This window comes from Prionailurus bengalensis, chromosome B4 (genome assembly GCF_016509475.1).
Source record: "Prionailurus bengalensis isolate Pbe53 chromosome B4, Fcat_Pben_1.1_paternal_pri, whole genome shotgun sequence".
Taxonomy (NCBI): domain Eukaryota; kingdom Metazoa; phylum Chordata; class Mammalia; order Carnivora; family Felidae; genus Prionailurus; species Prionailurus bengalensis.
In genome coordinates, this window is record NC_057358.1 from 998,461 (window position 1) to 1,016,208 (window position 17,748).

At 51.7% G+C, this 17,748-nt stretch overlaps 1 protein-coding gene and 1 long non-coding RNA gene across 6 annotated transcripts in view; one reads left to right on the forward strand and one right to left on the reverse strand.

The window, feature by feature from the left end:
- On the reverse strand, window positions 1-7,545 carry LOC122473204. Of its 5 annotated transcripts, none has more exons than XR_006294623.1 (4): window positions 7,452-7,545; window positions 6,882-7,054; window positions 5,543-6,578; window positions 1-3,954 (listed from the first exon to the last, which is right to left on the reverse strand). It is a non-coding gene; the product is annotated as an uncharacterized LOC122473204 (long non-coding RNA). The 5 variants fall into 5 exon arrangements; XR_006294622.1 differs by lacking the exon at window positions 7,452-7,545 and adding an exon at window positions 4,798-5,187 and having other exon boundaries at window positions 6,882-7,375; XR_006294624.1 differs by lacking the exon at window positions 7,452-7,545 and having other exon boundaries at window positions 5,543-5,755; window positions 6,126-6,578; window positions 6,882-7,366.
- Window positions 7,544-17,748, forward strand: part of GTPBP4 (GTP binding protein 4) — a 24,160-nt gene continuing 13,955 nt past the window's right edge. Inside the window, exons 1-8 of the mRNA XM_043563432.1 lie at window positions 7,544-7,673; window positions 9,439-9,609; window positions 12,186-12,289; window positions 12,369-12,505; window positions 14,293-14,393; window positions 15,676-15,768; window positions 16,808-16,999; window positions 17,081-17,146. Of these exons, the coding sequence (XP_043419367.1) occupies window positions 7,626-7,673; window positions 9,439-9,609; window positions 12,186-12,289; window positions 12,369-12,505; window positions 14,293-14,393; window positions 15,676-15,768; window positions 16,808-16,999; window positions 17,081-17,146 (912 nt within the window). The 5' untranslated portion in view covers window positions 7,544-7,625. The remainder of the gene's footprint in view (window positions 7,674-9,438; window positions 9,610-12,185; window positions 12,290-12,368; window positions 12,506-14,292; window positions 14,394-15,675; window positions 15,769-16,807; window positions 17,000-17,080; window positions 17,147-17,748) is intronic.

A 17,748-nucleotide genomic window follows, 5' to 3' on the forward strand; every position in this document is an offset into this window, starting at 1 on the left:
TTTGCTCTTCAAAAATCTACTCTGAAAATATAGGTATTGGCAGGTATGAGATGTGGAGAACACAGACTCACACCGCTGCGGGTTTTCACTCTGTGGCCCAAATCCCCTGCTGCTGGGGACATTTGCGCAGTGCAGGATGTCAGGGGTGAGCACAATGGGTGCTCCGTCGGTACTGAGTTGACGTGGGCTGGGTGCCCTCTGGCTCTCGGGCCTATTTCCTGACTGGCTTCGCTCCTAAGTCAACAGGCAGGAAAGGTTAAGCACCCGCACAGAGGCGTGAACTCCCATCTCCGGCGCTGGCCCAGCCCTTCCATGCCAGGAGGCGTCTACACGGGCAGCAGCATGCTTCTGCCAGCTTCCGGGAGCAGCCGCCTGGGTGCCGGCTCCGTGTCCCCCTGCTCGGTCCCCGGCAGCCACAACTCTGCCGGGCAGCACCTGCCGTAGGATGGGGGAGCTGGGGGAGGGCGCCAGGCCTGGAAGAGGCTTTGGGGCACAGCACTGCCTGGGCGAGGCGAGTCCGGCGGGCTCTGCAGAATGGGAAACCCAGACCCGGCCCATCTCCAGACTCCACCCAGACTCAGGAGCCTGGCAAGTTCAGAGTCTGATTTCTGTGCAGTGAGCACTGGGTGCAATGAGATTCAAGGTGGCTGCAGAAAAGAGTCTGGAGGGTTTTTAGGGGGACAGACCCCAAGGTAACCAGGTTCTCCAGATGCAGAGCCGAGGCTGACAGTCACTCACAAGCAGCATCTTTCTCGGTGCCAGGAGGCTTGCCAGCGTTTCTGAGATGGAATGTTCTGGAACAGTCCAACGATATCAGAAACCTCATCAGCAGAGTTGGGGGAGCTGCTGACAAGAGTCCAAAGAACAGGCCCACAGGGAAGCTTGGGAAGTGTCTCCAACCCGGAGAAGTGTTTGGCACCAGGTCACCTCGGAGACGTGGACTAGTTCACGTTCACTCAGATTCCAAAGTAGTTTTGAAAACTGGGTTGTTTAAAGTCATAAGCATAACGTGGCACGCTTCCTGATGACAACCCTGATGTTTACCACAAAGCGTTGCCTAATGCAGCAATCAAAAGTCGCCCCGTCAAAAGTGTGGGCGAGGGTGGGATCCTAGCGTGGCCGTGGCCACAGCCGATCCGAGGAGAGTTTCCACTCACCCGGCGGCCAAGGGCGCCCACCTCCCCACACAAGTGAGCGGCATTCACGGCCCCTCGTGCTGACCTTGAGCAAGAGTGTAGCAAGAGGAATGAATGTGGCCGTCTGGCTCTCCTCTGGAGGGTGGAAGGGACACCAGCCCCACATCCGGCTGAGAGGTGGCTCCCAGGCGCTCCACCCTCGGGGACTCGCCATCCGCCGTGTGGGTCTCGGCAGGAGTCACACAGAAGGGAAAGACCATCCTGTTCCACACCGCCTTCACTCATTGCCCTCTTGGTCTCACTCCGTGCACGCTCCCCAAGCCCAAGAGTTGGGGGGCACACTGGCCTTCCCTTTCTGACATTTGGCGTGAAGCCGAGCCATGTGGAGTCTTGTATTTATGCAGTCTACTGGCCAGCCACCAAGCCCCGAGGCTCTTCCTGGTAGCGCGAGTTTCAGTTGTGGGTGAGTGGACGTCATCCACAGTGATTCTGTTGTCGCGAGGAGGCTGCGTAGCCTGCTGGTAGGAGAGCCTCACAGGTCAAGGCCAGAAGAGCCGACGCCCTGGTGCTCAGAAGGAGGTTCCTGACTGCAAGGGGTCAGGGGCGCCGGCCGCAGGCTGGCCTTCGGGCTCCACTGGGGAGCACGGGGTGGGAACAACCCTCGAGACCTGGGTCTCAGGAGGGTGACGTTAGCTGGACCGGCTGGCTGCACCAGGTGCCTTGCTGAGAAATTCGAACAATTGCCTCTGGTCACCTGTAACGTGTGTCCTGGGCTGTGGTCACAGCACACTGCTTTCCATCAGCTCACACCCTACTTACAGGTGCTGTCATTCTCACACCAGCGTGGAGAGCCCCCCAGAGGTCATAGGGGCTGGATCTGAACCACTGGGTGCTCACAAGCAACACATGATCTCCCGTTGCCTCAGGCAAGCAGCGGATGCGTGCAGGTGGAAAGACACAACCCTCTGTGATTCGTGTCCTATTATTCACACTGGGGCATCACAAAGTATTTCCACTCGTCGTCCAGATCTGGTCCACTGCCTGGAGTCTGGTGGGGCTCCGCGTTTTGGTTTTTCGGATTCTCTTACAGCACATCACTTCCACAGGGAGGCGAATTGTGGCCAAAACCAAGACGGCAGATGACAATGCATACCTCACTACAAAGCGGTGCTGGTGACGTGTGGGGTTGACACTGTGGGCAAATGTGTTTCTAACACCGGGCTGTGGCAGCCGCATCTTGAATCTGTGCTCCCTTCTGGCTCCCTCGGCCTCCGTCAGAAAGGCCGAGAAGGCATTCTGACTCTCCCCGCATTCACGGACGGTCTGCAGCTTTACGAGCCTTCTCAGGCCGCGTTCCCCAAAAGTTTGGGAATGCCGCTCCCACACAGGACGGGGGCTCCTGGGTATCCCCAGACATACCCTGTGGCTGTTTTCGAGACTCCGACACAATGGGCCACAATCGCTGTGCCGTAGCACATCCTAATAAGGGTCTTGGTTTTTATATTTCGTATCTGAAACGTGTGAACAAGTGACTTCTAGCTGGGAAGCTGTAGCACAGAACCAGATGTTCTCCGGATGAGGATGAGTAGTGAGTTGCTGCAGAGAGTCCTTGGGCCGTCAGGTTAAGCCAGGCCTCTGCCGGCCACCGGTGCCGTAACAGCCCCAGACTCCGAAAGACGAACCTAACCGACCGTTCCTTGAAAGAAGGAACTCGTAGGGCAAACACTGTGGGTGGTGAGGTTGGAGCGCAGGAGGAAGGAGGCGGCTCCGCACCACAGGGTGGACACGTCCCGCTGCGTGAAGGTGTGGCCGGCCCGTCCGGAACAGCAAACGGCAGCCCCATCACGAAGCACTGCACGAGGTGCACGGGAGGGGCAGGTAGGTGGTCAAGGTCCCGTGATGGTGACTCAGTGAGCGAAAGGTGACCGCACAGCAGGCTTGCGCCAAGCCACCGGCCTGTGGACAGTGGATCAGAAGTGTTCACGGACGGGCAGGGTCCTAACACTGATACCGCACAGCTACGCAAGGCGAAGTACGAACACCCACACAAAGGCTCCTTTTAGGCAAGAAGTTTGATCACATTCCCCAGGCACAGATTCTGCTGCAAAACGTACTTTTCGTCTGTGAGAATCAGAGCAACAAGAAAGTACAACAGAGAAGACCAATTCCGCACAACAGGCATGGAAGACAGCCTGTTGCCGTGACGGACCCCAACTGGCCGAAGTCGCCAGAAAGCACCGCAGGGCACCCTTGAGGGTCCTTCGCCACAGCCAAGGCTTACTTCTGCCACGAGGCTCACCCTCTGAGGAGCCCGAGTCACCAGACATCTTCAAACACGGTGGAAATCAGCTCAAGAATTGGTGACCTGCCTTGGCTGCAGGTGGCTTTTCCGACTCTCCTCTAAAAGGGCCCCCAGACACCAGCTGCCTCTTACTGCTTCGGGACACACACCTGTCCCCAGGAAGCCACGCTGAGCCAGGCAAAGGGCAGGTGCAAAGGGAAGGACGATGATTCTCATCACCACGCGGGTGGTGTGCGATGCTGGGCACCTCCTCCCGGCTGTGCGGCTCCGGACCGCGGGGCTTGGGCCTTCAGACACGCCTCCCGCCTGCGCAGCTCCTGCCAGTGGCCTCGTTTTCCCACAGCCCCTCCCCCAACGTCACACCCATAGACGCACGATGACCGGAGGGTGTTCCATACGTCTCTTCTGTTCGTGTGCTGGTTCTTGTCCCTTACAAAGCGAGCAAAGAACTCAGATTGTGCATGACGACGCGCTCAGAGGGATGATTTCATTGCCACAGGTGGCAGCCGAGAATCTCTGGTAAGAAATCTGGCATTTAATATACTTGGCTGGTTCAATCAGTTAAGTGTCCGACTTCGGATCGGGTCATGACTTCACGGTACATGGGTTCAAGCCCTGTGTCAAGTTCTGTGCTGACAGCTCAGAGCCTGGAGCCTTCTTTGGATTCTGCATCTCCCTCTCTCTCTGCCCTTCCCCCACTCCCTCTCTCTCTCTGTCTCTCTCTCTCTCTCTCTGTCTCTCTCTCTCTCCTAAAAATAAGTAAACATTAAAGAAAGAAAAAGTGGGACGCCTAGGTGGCTCAGTCAGTTAAGTGTCCGACTTCAGCTCAGGTCATGATCTCACAGCTTGTGAGTTCGAACCCCGTGTCGGGCTCTGTGCTGACAGCTCAGAGCCTGGAGCCTGCTTCGGATTCTGTGTCTCCCTCTCCCTCTGTCCCTCCCTTGCTCACCCTCTGTCTCTCTCAAAAAATAAACATTAAAAAAAAAAGATATCTGGGGCGCCTGGGTGGCTCAGTCGGTTAAGCGTCCGACTTCAGCTCAGGTCATGATCTCACGGTCTGTGAGTTCAAGCCCCGTGTCGGGCTCTGGGCTGATGGCTCAGAGCCTGGAGCCTGCTTCCGATTCTGTGTCTCCCTCTCTCTCTGCCCCTCCCCCATTCATGCTCTGTCTCTCTCTGTCCCCAAAATAAATAAACATTAAAAAAAAATTAAAAAAAAAGATATCTAACATCTAATATGCTTCATGGCAATGAAGTACATTACCTTGTGCTGACCCAATAAAGTTTTCATATAAAATTATGTTAAAGTCAGCCCTCATATTAACATCTCTTACTTTATGCCTTATGCTTTTGTGCACATACCTTAACTAATCACCGTAAACAATCCTTTGGGGGTGGACATGATTTCTCCACTTGGCAAAGAGGGGCCAGGGCTCCGTGGAGCTGACTCACCCACCACAGCACATGCAGCTTGTACAGGGCAGAGCTGGGGTGGGGATTTGAGGCCTTGGACTCTTCACCATGGCAAGTGATTATTGTTTTTTTGGCAAATATGATTCCAAATTCATGAGAGAACAGTAAAAATATGAAAGGCCTGTCAGTTTTTTACTGATAAGATTTACAAAATTACCTCACATTTCTTTTCTGACACACATGTTAATGTATTTGCTCTTTGTCAAGAGTCCTGTTTTGGGTTTCTTTCAAAGAACGGTTCCTCTTCTGTTCTACGTGACCAAGTAGGCTTCAACTGTTCTGTGTAAAACCAACAACATCACGTATATTGACTTTATATTATTATTACCATTTTAAACAGTTCTGTCCCCTCCATATACTGTCTATATATAACGATTGCATTTACAGGCCAGTGGGGTCCCATCCTGTTTGCCACTTAGAGCCATGTGATTTTGGGGAGAATCAAACCTGTAATCCTATGTTAACCCCACACCACAAAGTTGTTGGGAATACTGTTGATACTAAAAAGTATAGCACTTTGTAAACGTTAATGACCTGTAGAAATGTAAGAAGTTGTTCGATTTTTGCCTAGAGGGAGGAAGGAGCTCAAGAAAGGATAGTTGTCTGTCTGAAGCCAAGGATTGGTTGGACTTACCTAAATATTGGATTTTCAAGGAGGATCCGGCCACATAAGCGTGAGGGCGATGGGAGAGGCTGAGGGCACCCGAGGGAGAGGAAGGGCACCAGCAGAGCTCTGTGGGGCTGGTCCAGCAGTTCAGCAGGTGACTGTGGCCACAGAGTCCTGATTATCCCAGAGGCTTTCTGTGCAAGTGCCACGGAGACATAGGAGGCATATTTATCTAACCTCCTGATAACACAAAAAAGGGCATTATAGTTAATAACTGAGAGAACCGTGATTCAAAATTATTTTCAACTTCAGAACATAGGAAGTTTCTGTAACAACAATAGGACTTGTTGAAAGGATCTGAGAAGGTGACGGAGAAGCAGAACAGCTAATGGTCAAGAACAAAAATGCTGGGCCAGGCCACCTGGGTTCAAACCCAACTCTGCCACCGTTAACTGTTTGACCACAGGCTAAGGAGCAGCTTCCCGTGCCTTGGTTTACCCATCCACCTTGTGGGGTTGTAGGAATTAAGTGAGTTAATACGTAGTTAAGCGCTTCGAATAGTGCTCAGCACATGGTCACAAGTCCATAGGCTTACCACGACATGTGTTACCTGAGGGAGTCGCCACACTGTTAGCAGAAGTTACAGTAGTAAGTGTCCAGATGCACCTCCCTTATCAACTTTCTCCTCTATCAGACACCTCTGTCTCCCTGCCCCCCCTTGATGTTCCTAATGCACTTTGTGGGGCTAATTGCAACCCTCTGCCTTGGATCAGGCTTTGTTTTCTCTGCCCTGTGTTCTTGAGACTTAGCAAGTCCTTTTTCTGCAGTCTGCAGGGGAGTCAGGGCGCGGGCTGCCCTCTGGCATGGCAGTGTGAGGATAGGTCTACTTACAGGGAGAAGACCAGTTTTTGATTTTCAGAAATGCCCGGTTTGACACATCTGCAATCACACAGGTGGGCATTTCACAATTGATTGGAAATGTCAGACTGGCATTGAGAGAGAAGTTGGGACTGGAAATATCTGTTTTTTCAGAGGAATCCATGCAAGGCAACCGTCAGGGGACCTTAAAAGAGAGACTTCAGGGAGGAAGAGCAAGGGCTGGAGGGCAAAATCTTGAGGACAAGCTGGGCGGGGAGGCAGGCAGGTAAGTCAGCCAACAGAACAGGCAATGAGAGATGTCCGGGGAATGGAGACAGGAGGGTTTTAAGCAGATGGGAAGCACTTGGGAAGGCAGAAAGTGATGGCCAAGGCATCAGAGAGAGGTTGACAGTTGAGGCTGGCTGGGGGCGGGGGGAGTAGGAGCCCAGGAAGTAGGGATCAGACACCCGGGGAGCCTCTGGGGGGCGGGGAGGCTGGGAACACAGACCTGGGTCTGGCTTCGCAGACCGGGGGCGGGGCCGGGGCCGGGGTGGGGAGATTGGTAGCCCCCACCCCGCGGACGACTCTGCTGTCGCATTACTCATTCATTAAGATTTCGCTGCATTCACAAGTCCAGAGTCGGTGTAGGCCGCAGAAAACGCAAAACCAGGGCGTCGGTTCCTGGGGAGCCCACGCCAGCGGGCCACGACCACGGTGCCCCGAATCCTCCGGGATCCTGAGGCAAACACCCCGCCCCGAGACCGCTCTGGGCCCTCGAGAACCCCAGAGTCCTGGAGTTCCCCGGCCCCTGAGATCCCCAAGACCCTGAGACCTTCCGAGTCCCCCGGGCCCCCCCCCCCCCGAGAACTCTGGAGTTCCTGGGACTCCGGGCCCCTAGACCCCCGGAGCTCCACGGAATCCCAAGCCCCTCGAGCCGGCCGGATCGAAAAGCACAAGCCCGTAGGCGGCCTGTCGGGGCCGTGACCTCTCCTCGCCTCCCCACCCCCACCCCCACCCCCACCCCCACCCCCACCCCCACCCCCACCCGCCCTAGCAGGTCCCAGCAGGTCCCGGCCACCTCCTCCTCCGGGGACCTCCGGCCGGGCGGGGGCGCCAAGCGGCGAGGAAGCCGTGCAGGGGGTGGGGGCGGGGCCGCAAGGAGATCCCGGAAGTGACGAGAAGGCGGAAGTCCCGCCCGCTCCGGCGGAAGTCCCACGCATCCGTCCGCGTTCCCTCGTGTGTGGCAGCTGGCATGGCGCACTACAACTTCAAGAAGATCACGGTGGTGCCGTCCGCCAAGGTAGGCGGCCGCGAGGGCTCATCCGCCCTCGCCTCTCCCTGCCGGGGGACTGGGAGAGCCCGGCCCGTAACTCGGGGATGGGACAAGGGTCGCCTGCTCCGGGCTGCCTCTCCTCCCAGGCCACGTCCTCCCAGATGAGGGCCCTCCGGGGTTAGGGGTTCCCCCAGGCAGCAAGGCTCCTTCTTCAGGCCCTTGCGTCAGGCGTCAGGGTCCGTCCTCAAGGGTGAAGGTCCGTCCTCAGGCATCAGGGTCCCTCCTCAGGGGTCAGGGTCCTTCCTCAGGGGCCAGGGTCCGTCCTCAGGGGCCAGTGCCCCTCCTCAGGGGTCAGGGTCCGTCCTCAGGCATCAGGGTCCGTCCTCAGGGGCCAGTGTCCCTCCTCCGGGGTCAGGGTCCGTCCTCAAGTGTCAGGGTCCGTCCTCAGGGGCCAGGGTCCGTCCTCAGGGGCCAGGGTCCGTCCTCAGGCATCAGGGTCCCTCCTCAGGGGTCAGGGTCCGTCCTCAGGCATCAGGGTCCCTCCTCAGGGGTGAAGGTCTGTCCTCAGGCATCAGGTTCCCTCCTCAGGGGCCAGGGTCTGTCCTCAGGGGCCAGTGTCCCTCCTCAGGTGTCAGCGTCCCTCCTCAGGGGCCAGGGTCCCCCCTCAGGCATCAGGGTCCCTCCTCAGGGGTCAGAGTCCTTCCCCAGAGGTGAGTGTCTACTCCTTGAGTGTCTGGGATCTTCTCCAGACCTTGGGGTCCTTCCTAGAGAGGAGAGGTTCCTCCCCAAGAGGTGGGGCGGGTCAGGGAAAACTCCGTGAGGTAGGTCAGGCTTTTGAACTGGCGTCTTCTGGATTCCTAGACTCCGCTAATGGAGGGGAAAGGGGAGGCCTCTGGGCTTGTCTCTGTTTGCACTGGGTACACGAGCCAGAGTCGTGTACATTCTCAGTCACTCTCCACATCTAGGTTTGCTTGTTTAATGTCCTTCCAAAGTCAGAGATACGTGGATTGAATTGCAGAATTTTTTCCCTTTAATATTTTTTCTGGTTTATGCTTGAGTTAAATGACTAAAGTTTCGGAGGGTTCTAGGTATTGGAAATACAGGTGGGATTAAGAAAGTGTGGGACGAGGCTCCTTGGGTGGCTCAGCCAGTTGCATGTCCTACTCTGATTCAGCTCAGGTCACAATCTCGGTTTGTGGGATCGAGTCCCGCATCAAACTCTGCACTGACCACGTGGGATTCTCTGTCTCCCTCTCTCTCTGCTCTTCCCCACTCGCTCGTGTGTCTCCGTGTCTCTTTTTCTACAAGTAAACATTTTTTTTTTTTTTTTTAAATATGGGATAGGGGCACCTGGGTGGCTCAGTCGGTTGAGCGTCCGACTTCGGCTCAGGTCACAATCTCACGGTCCGTGAGATCGAGCCCCGCGTCGGGCTCTGGGCTGATGGCTCAGAGCCTGGAGCCTGCTTCCGATTCTGTGTCTCCCTCTCTCTCTGCCCCTCCCCCGTTCATGCTCTGTCTCTCTCTGTCCCAAAAATAAATAAACGTTAAAAAAAATAAAAAAAAATAAAATAAATATGGGATAAAATTTATTTAGGCAGCCATCTGCTAAATGTTTTTTAAAAGCCAAAAACTATGAACATGAACCAAGTTGGATATAAAAGAGTAAAGATTTAGTTAGGAAAAGTGTTTGTAGTTTAAAATATATGGTATTGTTAATTGTTGGTCTTTGAGGTTTCAGAGAAGTGGATAGAAAATAAACATTTTTCGTGTACTGTCTTTTATTTGATTACAGGACTTTATTGACCTGACGTTATCGAAGACTCAACGGAAGACTCCGACAGTTATACATAAACATTACCAAATTCACCGCATTAGACATTTTTACATGAGGAAAGTCAAATTTACTCAACAAAATTACCATGACAGACTCTCACAGATTCTAACAGATTTCCCCAAATTGGATGTAAGTGATTCTGGCGGACACATATGGCAATATCAATGTGAGCTTTCAGATAATTTATAGCCAGTTTGTGTACTTATCTGACAGATAATGAAGGAAACAAAATTATTCACTGGTCAGACTTTGTGAGTTCATGGCAAAGCTGGGAAAAGAACACAGGTGTTTTTTTTTATTCCTTACTATTCTTCCTTTCCCCCAAACTAAACTCCATATAAGAGGGCCCAAAGCTATCTCCGCCACCCCCTTTTTTTTTTTTTTTGGGTAACTTCTAGGATTGCAGGCACCAACCCAAGCTCTATAAAAGCTATGGATTGTGAACCTGGCAGCTCACCAGCCTGTATGGGCTTCCTCTTTCCAAGGCTCCTTTGTGGCCTCAGGTTGTAGCAGTGGCCTGAGGTCCACCACTGTTTGTTTCATCAGCCAGTGATGGTCAGTTCATCACTGTCCTCTCTGTTGACTGGTGGGAAGAAATTGCCTGGGGGAGCTGTGACTTCTGCATTCAGCTAAAAGGGTTGAAGTCTTCACTGTCTAGCATAGTAGGGTTTACCTGTTGATTAAGCCGTGGAAAGCCAAGAGCAGACACTGCCCGTGAAATCCCCGTGTAGGAGAACACTGCTGCAGGGTTATTTGGGGTGGGCTCCACAGTGCAGGGTGAGAGCCTAAATCGGCCACTGTCCCCAGATAGTCCGTAAAGCTAGGTTAAGCCAGGAGGCAAAAGTTGGTTTATGTGACAAGAGTTTCTTCTATATTTATTGAAGGTGACAGTAGTTTGTTTAAAAAATTACAGATGTGCTTAAAATAAGAGTAGAGATTTTTGCTAGCGGACAGGCACTTAACTTTGCACGTGTCTCCTGGGCATGCTGTAGGTGCTCAGTAGAGGCTCGTTGAATGGGTGGATAGTTTGTTGGGAAAGGGTGGGTACCCTAGAAATTACCTAGAAGGAACCAGAAGAGTAAGATGATTGGAAACTGGTGTGATATTTGCAAACACCTGATCTGGGCAAACAAAATGCTTTGAACTAATTAGCACCAGATTTTTGTGGTTCTTTGTAAGAAGTTTTATCTTTTTCATCCTTGGTATCATTTTTTAATACAATACATTTAAATTGTGAACATTGTATTCCTTTTTTCTTTTTTTTTTTTTTTTTAACGTTAGCTATCCGAGAATTTTAGAGCAGAAGGTTAGCATAGTTACATTCATGGAATAATTGATATGTCTCAGGTACTTATCTAGGCTCTGGGAACACAGTAGTAATAAGTCCCTGTCCTCGTCTAGTGAGGGGAAGGGTTGTAAACCCAGAAATCTCTAGAGTTTGCAGCAGAGATCTGAAGGAAACGAGTGCGGGGCTGCCTGGAGAGAAGCACTGTAGGCACAGAAGCAGCAGGTGCAGAGGCCCCGAGGTACAGAGTGTGAGGTCTCAAACGGGAAGACCCATCAGGGTGTGTGAGAGGGCGGGTACCTGGAGATGAGTCAGAGATGGTGAGTCGCTGAGCCGCCTGGTACAGGGCTCGAGTTCTGTTGTTAGGGAAACCTTCCAAGTTGAGTGTGGGACGTGCCGAGCTTTGACTTCTCTTTTAGAGGATGCGTGGCCTATGGGGTTAGGAGACCACTTGAAGGTTGACGCACCGACGTGAACAGCTGGCGGTGGTTGGAAGAGCTGAACTTGCTCGTAGCATCTTGGGCATCTTGCAGTTGCCATCCACCCAGACGGGGAAGTGGGGCATTTTGAGGACGAGGAAGGGGGTGGTTTGGACGCGTTGGTCTGAGATTCTGGTAAGGTGTCCGAGCAGAAGTGCGAGTAGTCTGGAGCTCTGTGAGAGGTGTGGCCTGGAGATGTGCAGTGGCACTCAGGAACCCGTCAGTGCCTTTAGATCCACGTGAGGTCACCTAGGAGCTGAACCTGGAGAGAAAAGTGCTCCTAGGAACTCTGATGTTTAGTGTTGGGTGGAAGCATAAGCCAGCGAGGGAGTTTGAGGAGCGGCGAGGGGAGAGAAGAGCCAGACAGTTGGTCCCAGAGGCCAGTTGAATGGAAAGCACCAGGAGGCATGAGTGGTCAGCTGTCTGGTGCCGTGGAACGCTCTGGTAAGATGAAAGGAGTTCGGGGAGGGAGCTGATCTGATGAGCCGCTCTGAAGGACGGGTGGACACGATTCGGACTACACTGGGTTCAAAGGAAGAAGAGCCAGTACCTCTCTGTGACCTTCCCCAAGAAGGGGAGCAAAGGAAAGGAAGGGTTGTGGGTTCAGGGAGCTTTCCAACTGTTAGAGCTGAGGGGGAAATGACGGCGTGTTTGCAGGCCTGGTTTCAGGTCTTGAGTAGGAGGGGCAGGGGGTCTGGTGCACAAATGGAGACCTGCAGATGAGGTAAAGGGGGATCAGTCTGGGGCCCAGGCTAGATGGGCAGGCAGAAGTGACCCCTGAACTCTAAACAGTCCTCAGTCGGGAGAATGGACCGGGGAGGAGATCTGGGGTTTGAAGAGCGTGGAAAAGGCAGGACATACTTCAAAATTATTCTTCAAGAATTACTGACACATGGGGATGAGAAACCTGTCCCAGAATGACCGCTTTATTTCTGTTTTAGGATATCCATCCATTTTATGCTGATTTGATGAACATTCTCTATGACAAGGACCATTACAAGTTGGCCTTGGGACAAATAAATATTGCCAAAAATTTAGTGGACAAGTAAGGTATCTTTTAATACAGTATCTTTTAAATTATCGCCTGAGGTGAAAAGTATCTTATATCTTTTTATTTCTTTAAGCGTGGCTAAGGATTATGTGCGGCTTATGAAATACGGAGACTCTCTGTACCGCTGCAAGCAGCTGAAGCGAGCTGCCCTCGGCCGGATGTGTACAATCATCAAAAGACAGAAGCAGAGTTTGGAGTATTTGGAACAAGGTACCTCTTTTACGTAAGCAAGGACAGTGTTTAGTGTGTGCTGTTAAGGTACTCGATTCTTGTCAAGAGCTTATTTTTAGGGTGCTCTTTTTTGTTTTATTTTAGACCTAACAGGATCAAACCATTCCTTACCCATCCTTTGAGAAACTCTGACAGGCTAGTTATTACTGAAAAAGCAGCTGGTGCTTAAAATGCTTATGAATTACTAGTACAATTTTTTTAGATGTTTATGTATTTATTTTTGAGAGAGAGAGAGACAGTACGATCAGGGGAGGGGCAGAAGAGAAAGACACAGACTCTGAAGCAGGCTCCAGGCTCTGAATCCATGAGCCTTGAGATCATGACCTGAGCTGAAGTCAGAAGCTTAACCGACTGAGCTACCCAGCTGCCCCATAAATTGTTTGTTCTGTTAAGAGGACTTGGGGCGCCTGGTGGCCAGTCGGTTAAGCATCCGACTCTTGGTTTCAGCTCAGGTCAGGATCTCACAGTTAGTGGGATTCAGCCTCGTGTTGGGCTCTGTGCTGACAGGGTGGAGCCCTGCTTGGGATTGTCTCCCTCTCTCTCTCTGCCCCTTCCTGCTTGTGCTCTTTCTCTCTCTCAAAAATAAACAAACATTAAAAAATAAATTTAAAAGTAAAGTTTAAAAAAAGATTTTAAGAGCTTTTCAATATCTGGGCGCTTAGGTGGCTCAGTTGATTGAGTATCCGATTTTTGATTTTGGCTCAGGTCATGATCCCAGGGTCGTGGGAACAAGTCCCATGCTGGGCTCTGCACTGAGCATGAAACCTGCTTAAGATTCTGTCTGCCCCTCCCCCACTCACACACATTGTCTCTCTCAAATAAAAGAGGGGCGCCTGGGTGACTCAGTCAATTAAGCATCCGACCCTTGATTTCGGCTCAGGTCATGATCTTGAAGTTCACGAGATTGAGCCCCACATAAGCCTCCATGCTGACAGTGCAGATCCTGCTTGGGATTCTCTTTCTCCCTTTCTCTCTTTCTCTCTCTCTCTCTCTCTCTCTCTCTCTGCCCCTCCCCCACTCATGCATGCATGTATGTGTGTGTGCACGCACACACCCTCGCTCTCAGACTTTAAAAAACTAAATAAAATAAAAGCTTTGCAATATGTGTTAGCATGAAATTGTCACTCCAGCTTTGTTACATGATAGTTTAATTAAAGAGGACGGTTCTGAATTAAAGTAGTATTTCTAATGAAACGGGTATCTGCCTCTATACATAGATTTTTACGCTGAAGTGTTCTCGAGTCCTCTGGGTTTGTTCCCCCTTTCCTGGCATCTTACAAATGATTTGCGACAAGCTTGTAGTACTTGACTGCTTTTCCAGTGCTTCCAGCGATCTGTTTTGTTTAGTCTTGAGGGTGGCCTCATGGTGTCACCTCCTTGCAGGTGATGCACCTAGTCGTTGCGTGGAACTAGCCCAGTGCCTTGGCAGGAAGTGATGGCATGCACGTTTGCTTCAAAAATGCTTTCCAAATATCCCACTTAGTAAGAGCGGTCTGGGCACCGCGTAGATGTGTGTTTCTGGCCCCACTTTTGACCTATTGAATAGGACTGTGGGTACAGCCAGAGTCAGGAAGTACACTGCTGTGTGCTATGGTGCCTCTGCAGGCAATCTTTTTTCTATTCATACTTTTTCTGTCACTCACATTGTAAATGTTGGAGTGGGGTTAGTATAACCATGGGCCAGGAGTACAGCTAAGTGAAGCAGATCTTAAAGTTTGAGTTTCATAATTGCTCTTAAGAAATCAAGCACATGTTATTTCCCACAGTGCGTCAGCATCTGTCCCGTCTGCCAACTATTGACCCGAATACGAGGACCCTGCTCCTGTGTGGGTACCCGAATGTTGGCAAGTCCAGCTTCATCAATAAGGTTAGTATGTGTCTGGTGATAACGCAAGTGACCGAGGACCTGAGACCCAAGGGCTGCTATGTCCTGCCGTGTGGGCTGGAGGATGGCCAGCCGGTTAGTCTGTCAGCACTGTTGTCGGCTTAAATAGCCGTTTACTTGAAGGGAGGACTGACGCTGTCTGAATCTAGGTCTCAGCTGCTATTTCTGTTCTAGTATGCATTCCATAAGTTTCTAAGGGATTTGAGATGTTAAGTCCGGTTTTGTTAACACGGAGACGGAGAGCCTTTCCCAGGACGTACTGTCTCAGCCTCATCTGGGGGTGGTAGTGCCAGGGGCGCTGGGGTCTACCGTGGCAGGCTGCACTCGCTGAAGCGGGCTTCCTGAGGCACTATGTGAATGTCACTGGTTGACGTGTCACTGCTCACATCAAGTATTCGGTCCCCGTAGTGGGAAGTGGCTGAGTTGCTCTTGATTTGAGTGAGTTCATTAATTGGGACTCGAGGGTGCTCTTTATTTAGTAACTTGGTGCTTCAAGACCACTTGGCTGAGTTTGAGGGACTTGAACAGAGTAGAAACCGCATGTAAAATGTCGGTTCATAAATAAGTAGATAAAATAAAATGTCACTTCACAACCAACAACAGCTCAGGTGCCAGACAACGACAGTTACATATGTGTGGTGCTTGCTGCCAGGAGCACTTCCACTTGAAGCCCATTTGCAGGTTTTTATTTTGTCCCTGAGTTGTGCTGACGTGACAGGCTGAAGCTCTGCGGTGTCTGGGCCGATGTCTCAGATGCTCGTGAGCCAGTGCTGCGGTGCTAAGCCACTGGCCACTTGATTAAAATTAAACAACAAACAGTTCAGTTCCGACGTTGCACTGATCACATCTCAAGAGTTCATGGGGACGTGTGGCTGGTGGGCCCCGCATCAGCAGTGTAGATAGAGCAAGTCTGTCTTCACAGCAAGTTCTGTGGGGCATTAGTGGGGCTGGGGTGGAGCAGAGCAGAAGCTGACGGGTACCTTCCCGGTGCTGGGCCTTCCTCCCCTCCCCGTCCCGTATTTGGACTCTGTGTCCTGGCCTCCTCGCCTGCTGGCGTGAGGAAGTGGAGCCTGTCCGTCTGTCAGCAGCAGCTTCTGACATCAGGAGTGTAATCACGGGAGCTCTCTCGCTCTCTGTTTGGTTGTTTTGTCTTACTGCTGAAATCATTAGTCTCCATAACGTACAGGTGCCACATTTACCTTCTTTGACCGGGAATAAGCTTGGAGCTTGTGTGATTGTGGAAGTTTTCGTTGTTTTGTTTCAGGTGACGAGAGCCGACGTGGACGTCCAGCCCTATGCGTTCACGACCAAATCCCTGTTTGTGGGGCACATGGACTATAAGTACCTGCGTTGGCAGGTGAGCGTTCCCACCGTCAGACATGGGGGTCACGTCTGGGTGGTTTTGTGAATGGGGTTTGATTTTGGTGGTCCCTGAAGAACTATAGTCTCTCCCCAGGTCCCAGTACACTTACAAGAAGACTCCGAAGGGGTGGGACAGGTTCTCGGGGTCACCAGGAATGTCCTCGTGAAGAAGACTCCCAAGCTTCGCGGCTGTCCGAGGACAGTGCTTGTTTTTCTGCGAGAACTCGGGAAGCCGCCAGCTGCCAGAGCAGATGGCTACATCACATTAGCAGTGGTGCTTCTCATGAAACCAGAGTCTCCTTGTCGTTTCTGACCCTGTCCTTAGAAAGGACATGCATTAGCCACTTAAAAGCATGGGGCAGTTTCCACAGTTGAATTTAATTTTGTAAATGATAAAGTCATTCCTAACACTTGGGAGTGTTTGCCAGTTCTGTTCTCTCTGTCGGGGCACCCAGTAGGCTGAGTCAGTAGAGTGTGCGACTCTTGATCTGTAGGTCGTGAGTTCTAGCCCCATGTTTGGCATAGAGCATATGTTTAAAAAAAAAAAAAAGGGAGGGGCGCCTGGGTGGGTCAGCCGGTTGGGCATCCGACTTCAGCTCAGGTCGTGATGTCACAGCTCGTGAGTTCGGGCCCCACGTCGGGCTCTGTGCTGACAGCTCAGAGCCTGGAGCCTGCTTCGGATTCTGTGTCTCCCTCTTTCTCTGCCCTTCTCCTGCTCGTGCTCTCTCTCTCAAAAATAAACAAACATTAACAAAAATTACTTTAAAAAAAAAAAAGAGAGAGGAGTCCTTTTCTCTAGGTCACTGACTGGTTCTTCAGTGAGCTCTGCAGGGTCGACTCCTCCCCCCCTTTTTTGTAATATTTAAAGAATAGGTACTGTTCCGTCATATTTTTTCAATTATGTCAGTTGGGAGACCCACGTCTTATTTACTAGTATTGAGAGGGCCGGGTTGGGTATGTGAGTCACCTCCAGGATATGCTGGGCAAGAAATTTGTGGGTATATGTGCTTTGGAGTAACAGACCTGACCCTTAGGTTGTCGATACTCCCGGGATTTTGGACCACCCTTTGGAGGATCGGAACACCATTGAGATGCAGGCCATCACGGCCCTGGCTCACCTGCGCGCCGCGATCCTATACGTGATGGATCTGTCCGAGCAGTGTGGGCACGGGCTGAGGGAGCAGCTGGAGCTGTTCCAGAACATCAAACCTCTCTTCATCAACAAGGTGCGTGTGGGGACGGGTGTTTGCCGTTCGTAGCCTGTGCCGCGAGGATAATCATTTCATTGTTTTTCTTCCCCGTTCCAGCCTCTTATAGTTGTAGCAAACAAATGTGATGTGAAGCGGATAGCTGGACTTTCTGAAGACGATCAGGTAAACTGTCTGAATGTTTTGAGTCTTACGTACTAATTCTAAGTTTATTCGCAGACAACCAAAGCTGAGAAGGAATTTCAGCAATACTAGTAAAGATTTTTATTCCACAGTTGAGGTCATTCCCTCAGTGGTTTGTTAGTGGCAAACTACACCTGACGTTTTCTGTCCTCTGCTCTTGGAGGCTGCGCAAGTATCTGTGCATTTGGCAGGACGGCGTGTTTAACCCCGGAAAGGTCTTGTGCTTCTTTAGGATGCGACTGTTCTCCGACCTTGGTGCCTGGAGGATGCAAAGCGCCTTCAGACGGGCCTTGGCCCTTTGGGTCTCTGCCGGCTGGTTGCCCAGAGCCGCGCTTCCAGAGGAGGTTCCTGGGGAGGGGGGGGTCGGGGGGGTGTCACGTGCCTGCCACACACATTTGTGGGGGAAATGAGTTTGGGAGGTAAGCGTGGACTGAATGATGAAGAAGGGGCACCTGTAAACTTGCCAGGACTGTGAGTACATGGTGTTCGCTGTGTTTTCCACGAGGCAGGTAAGGTGTTAGCCCTCATTTTCCACCCACACTTGGTCCCGCAGCTCTCTGTAATAGGCCTTTGGGGGTAACTGC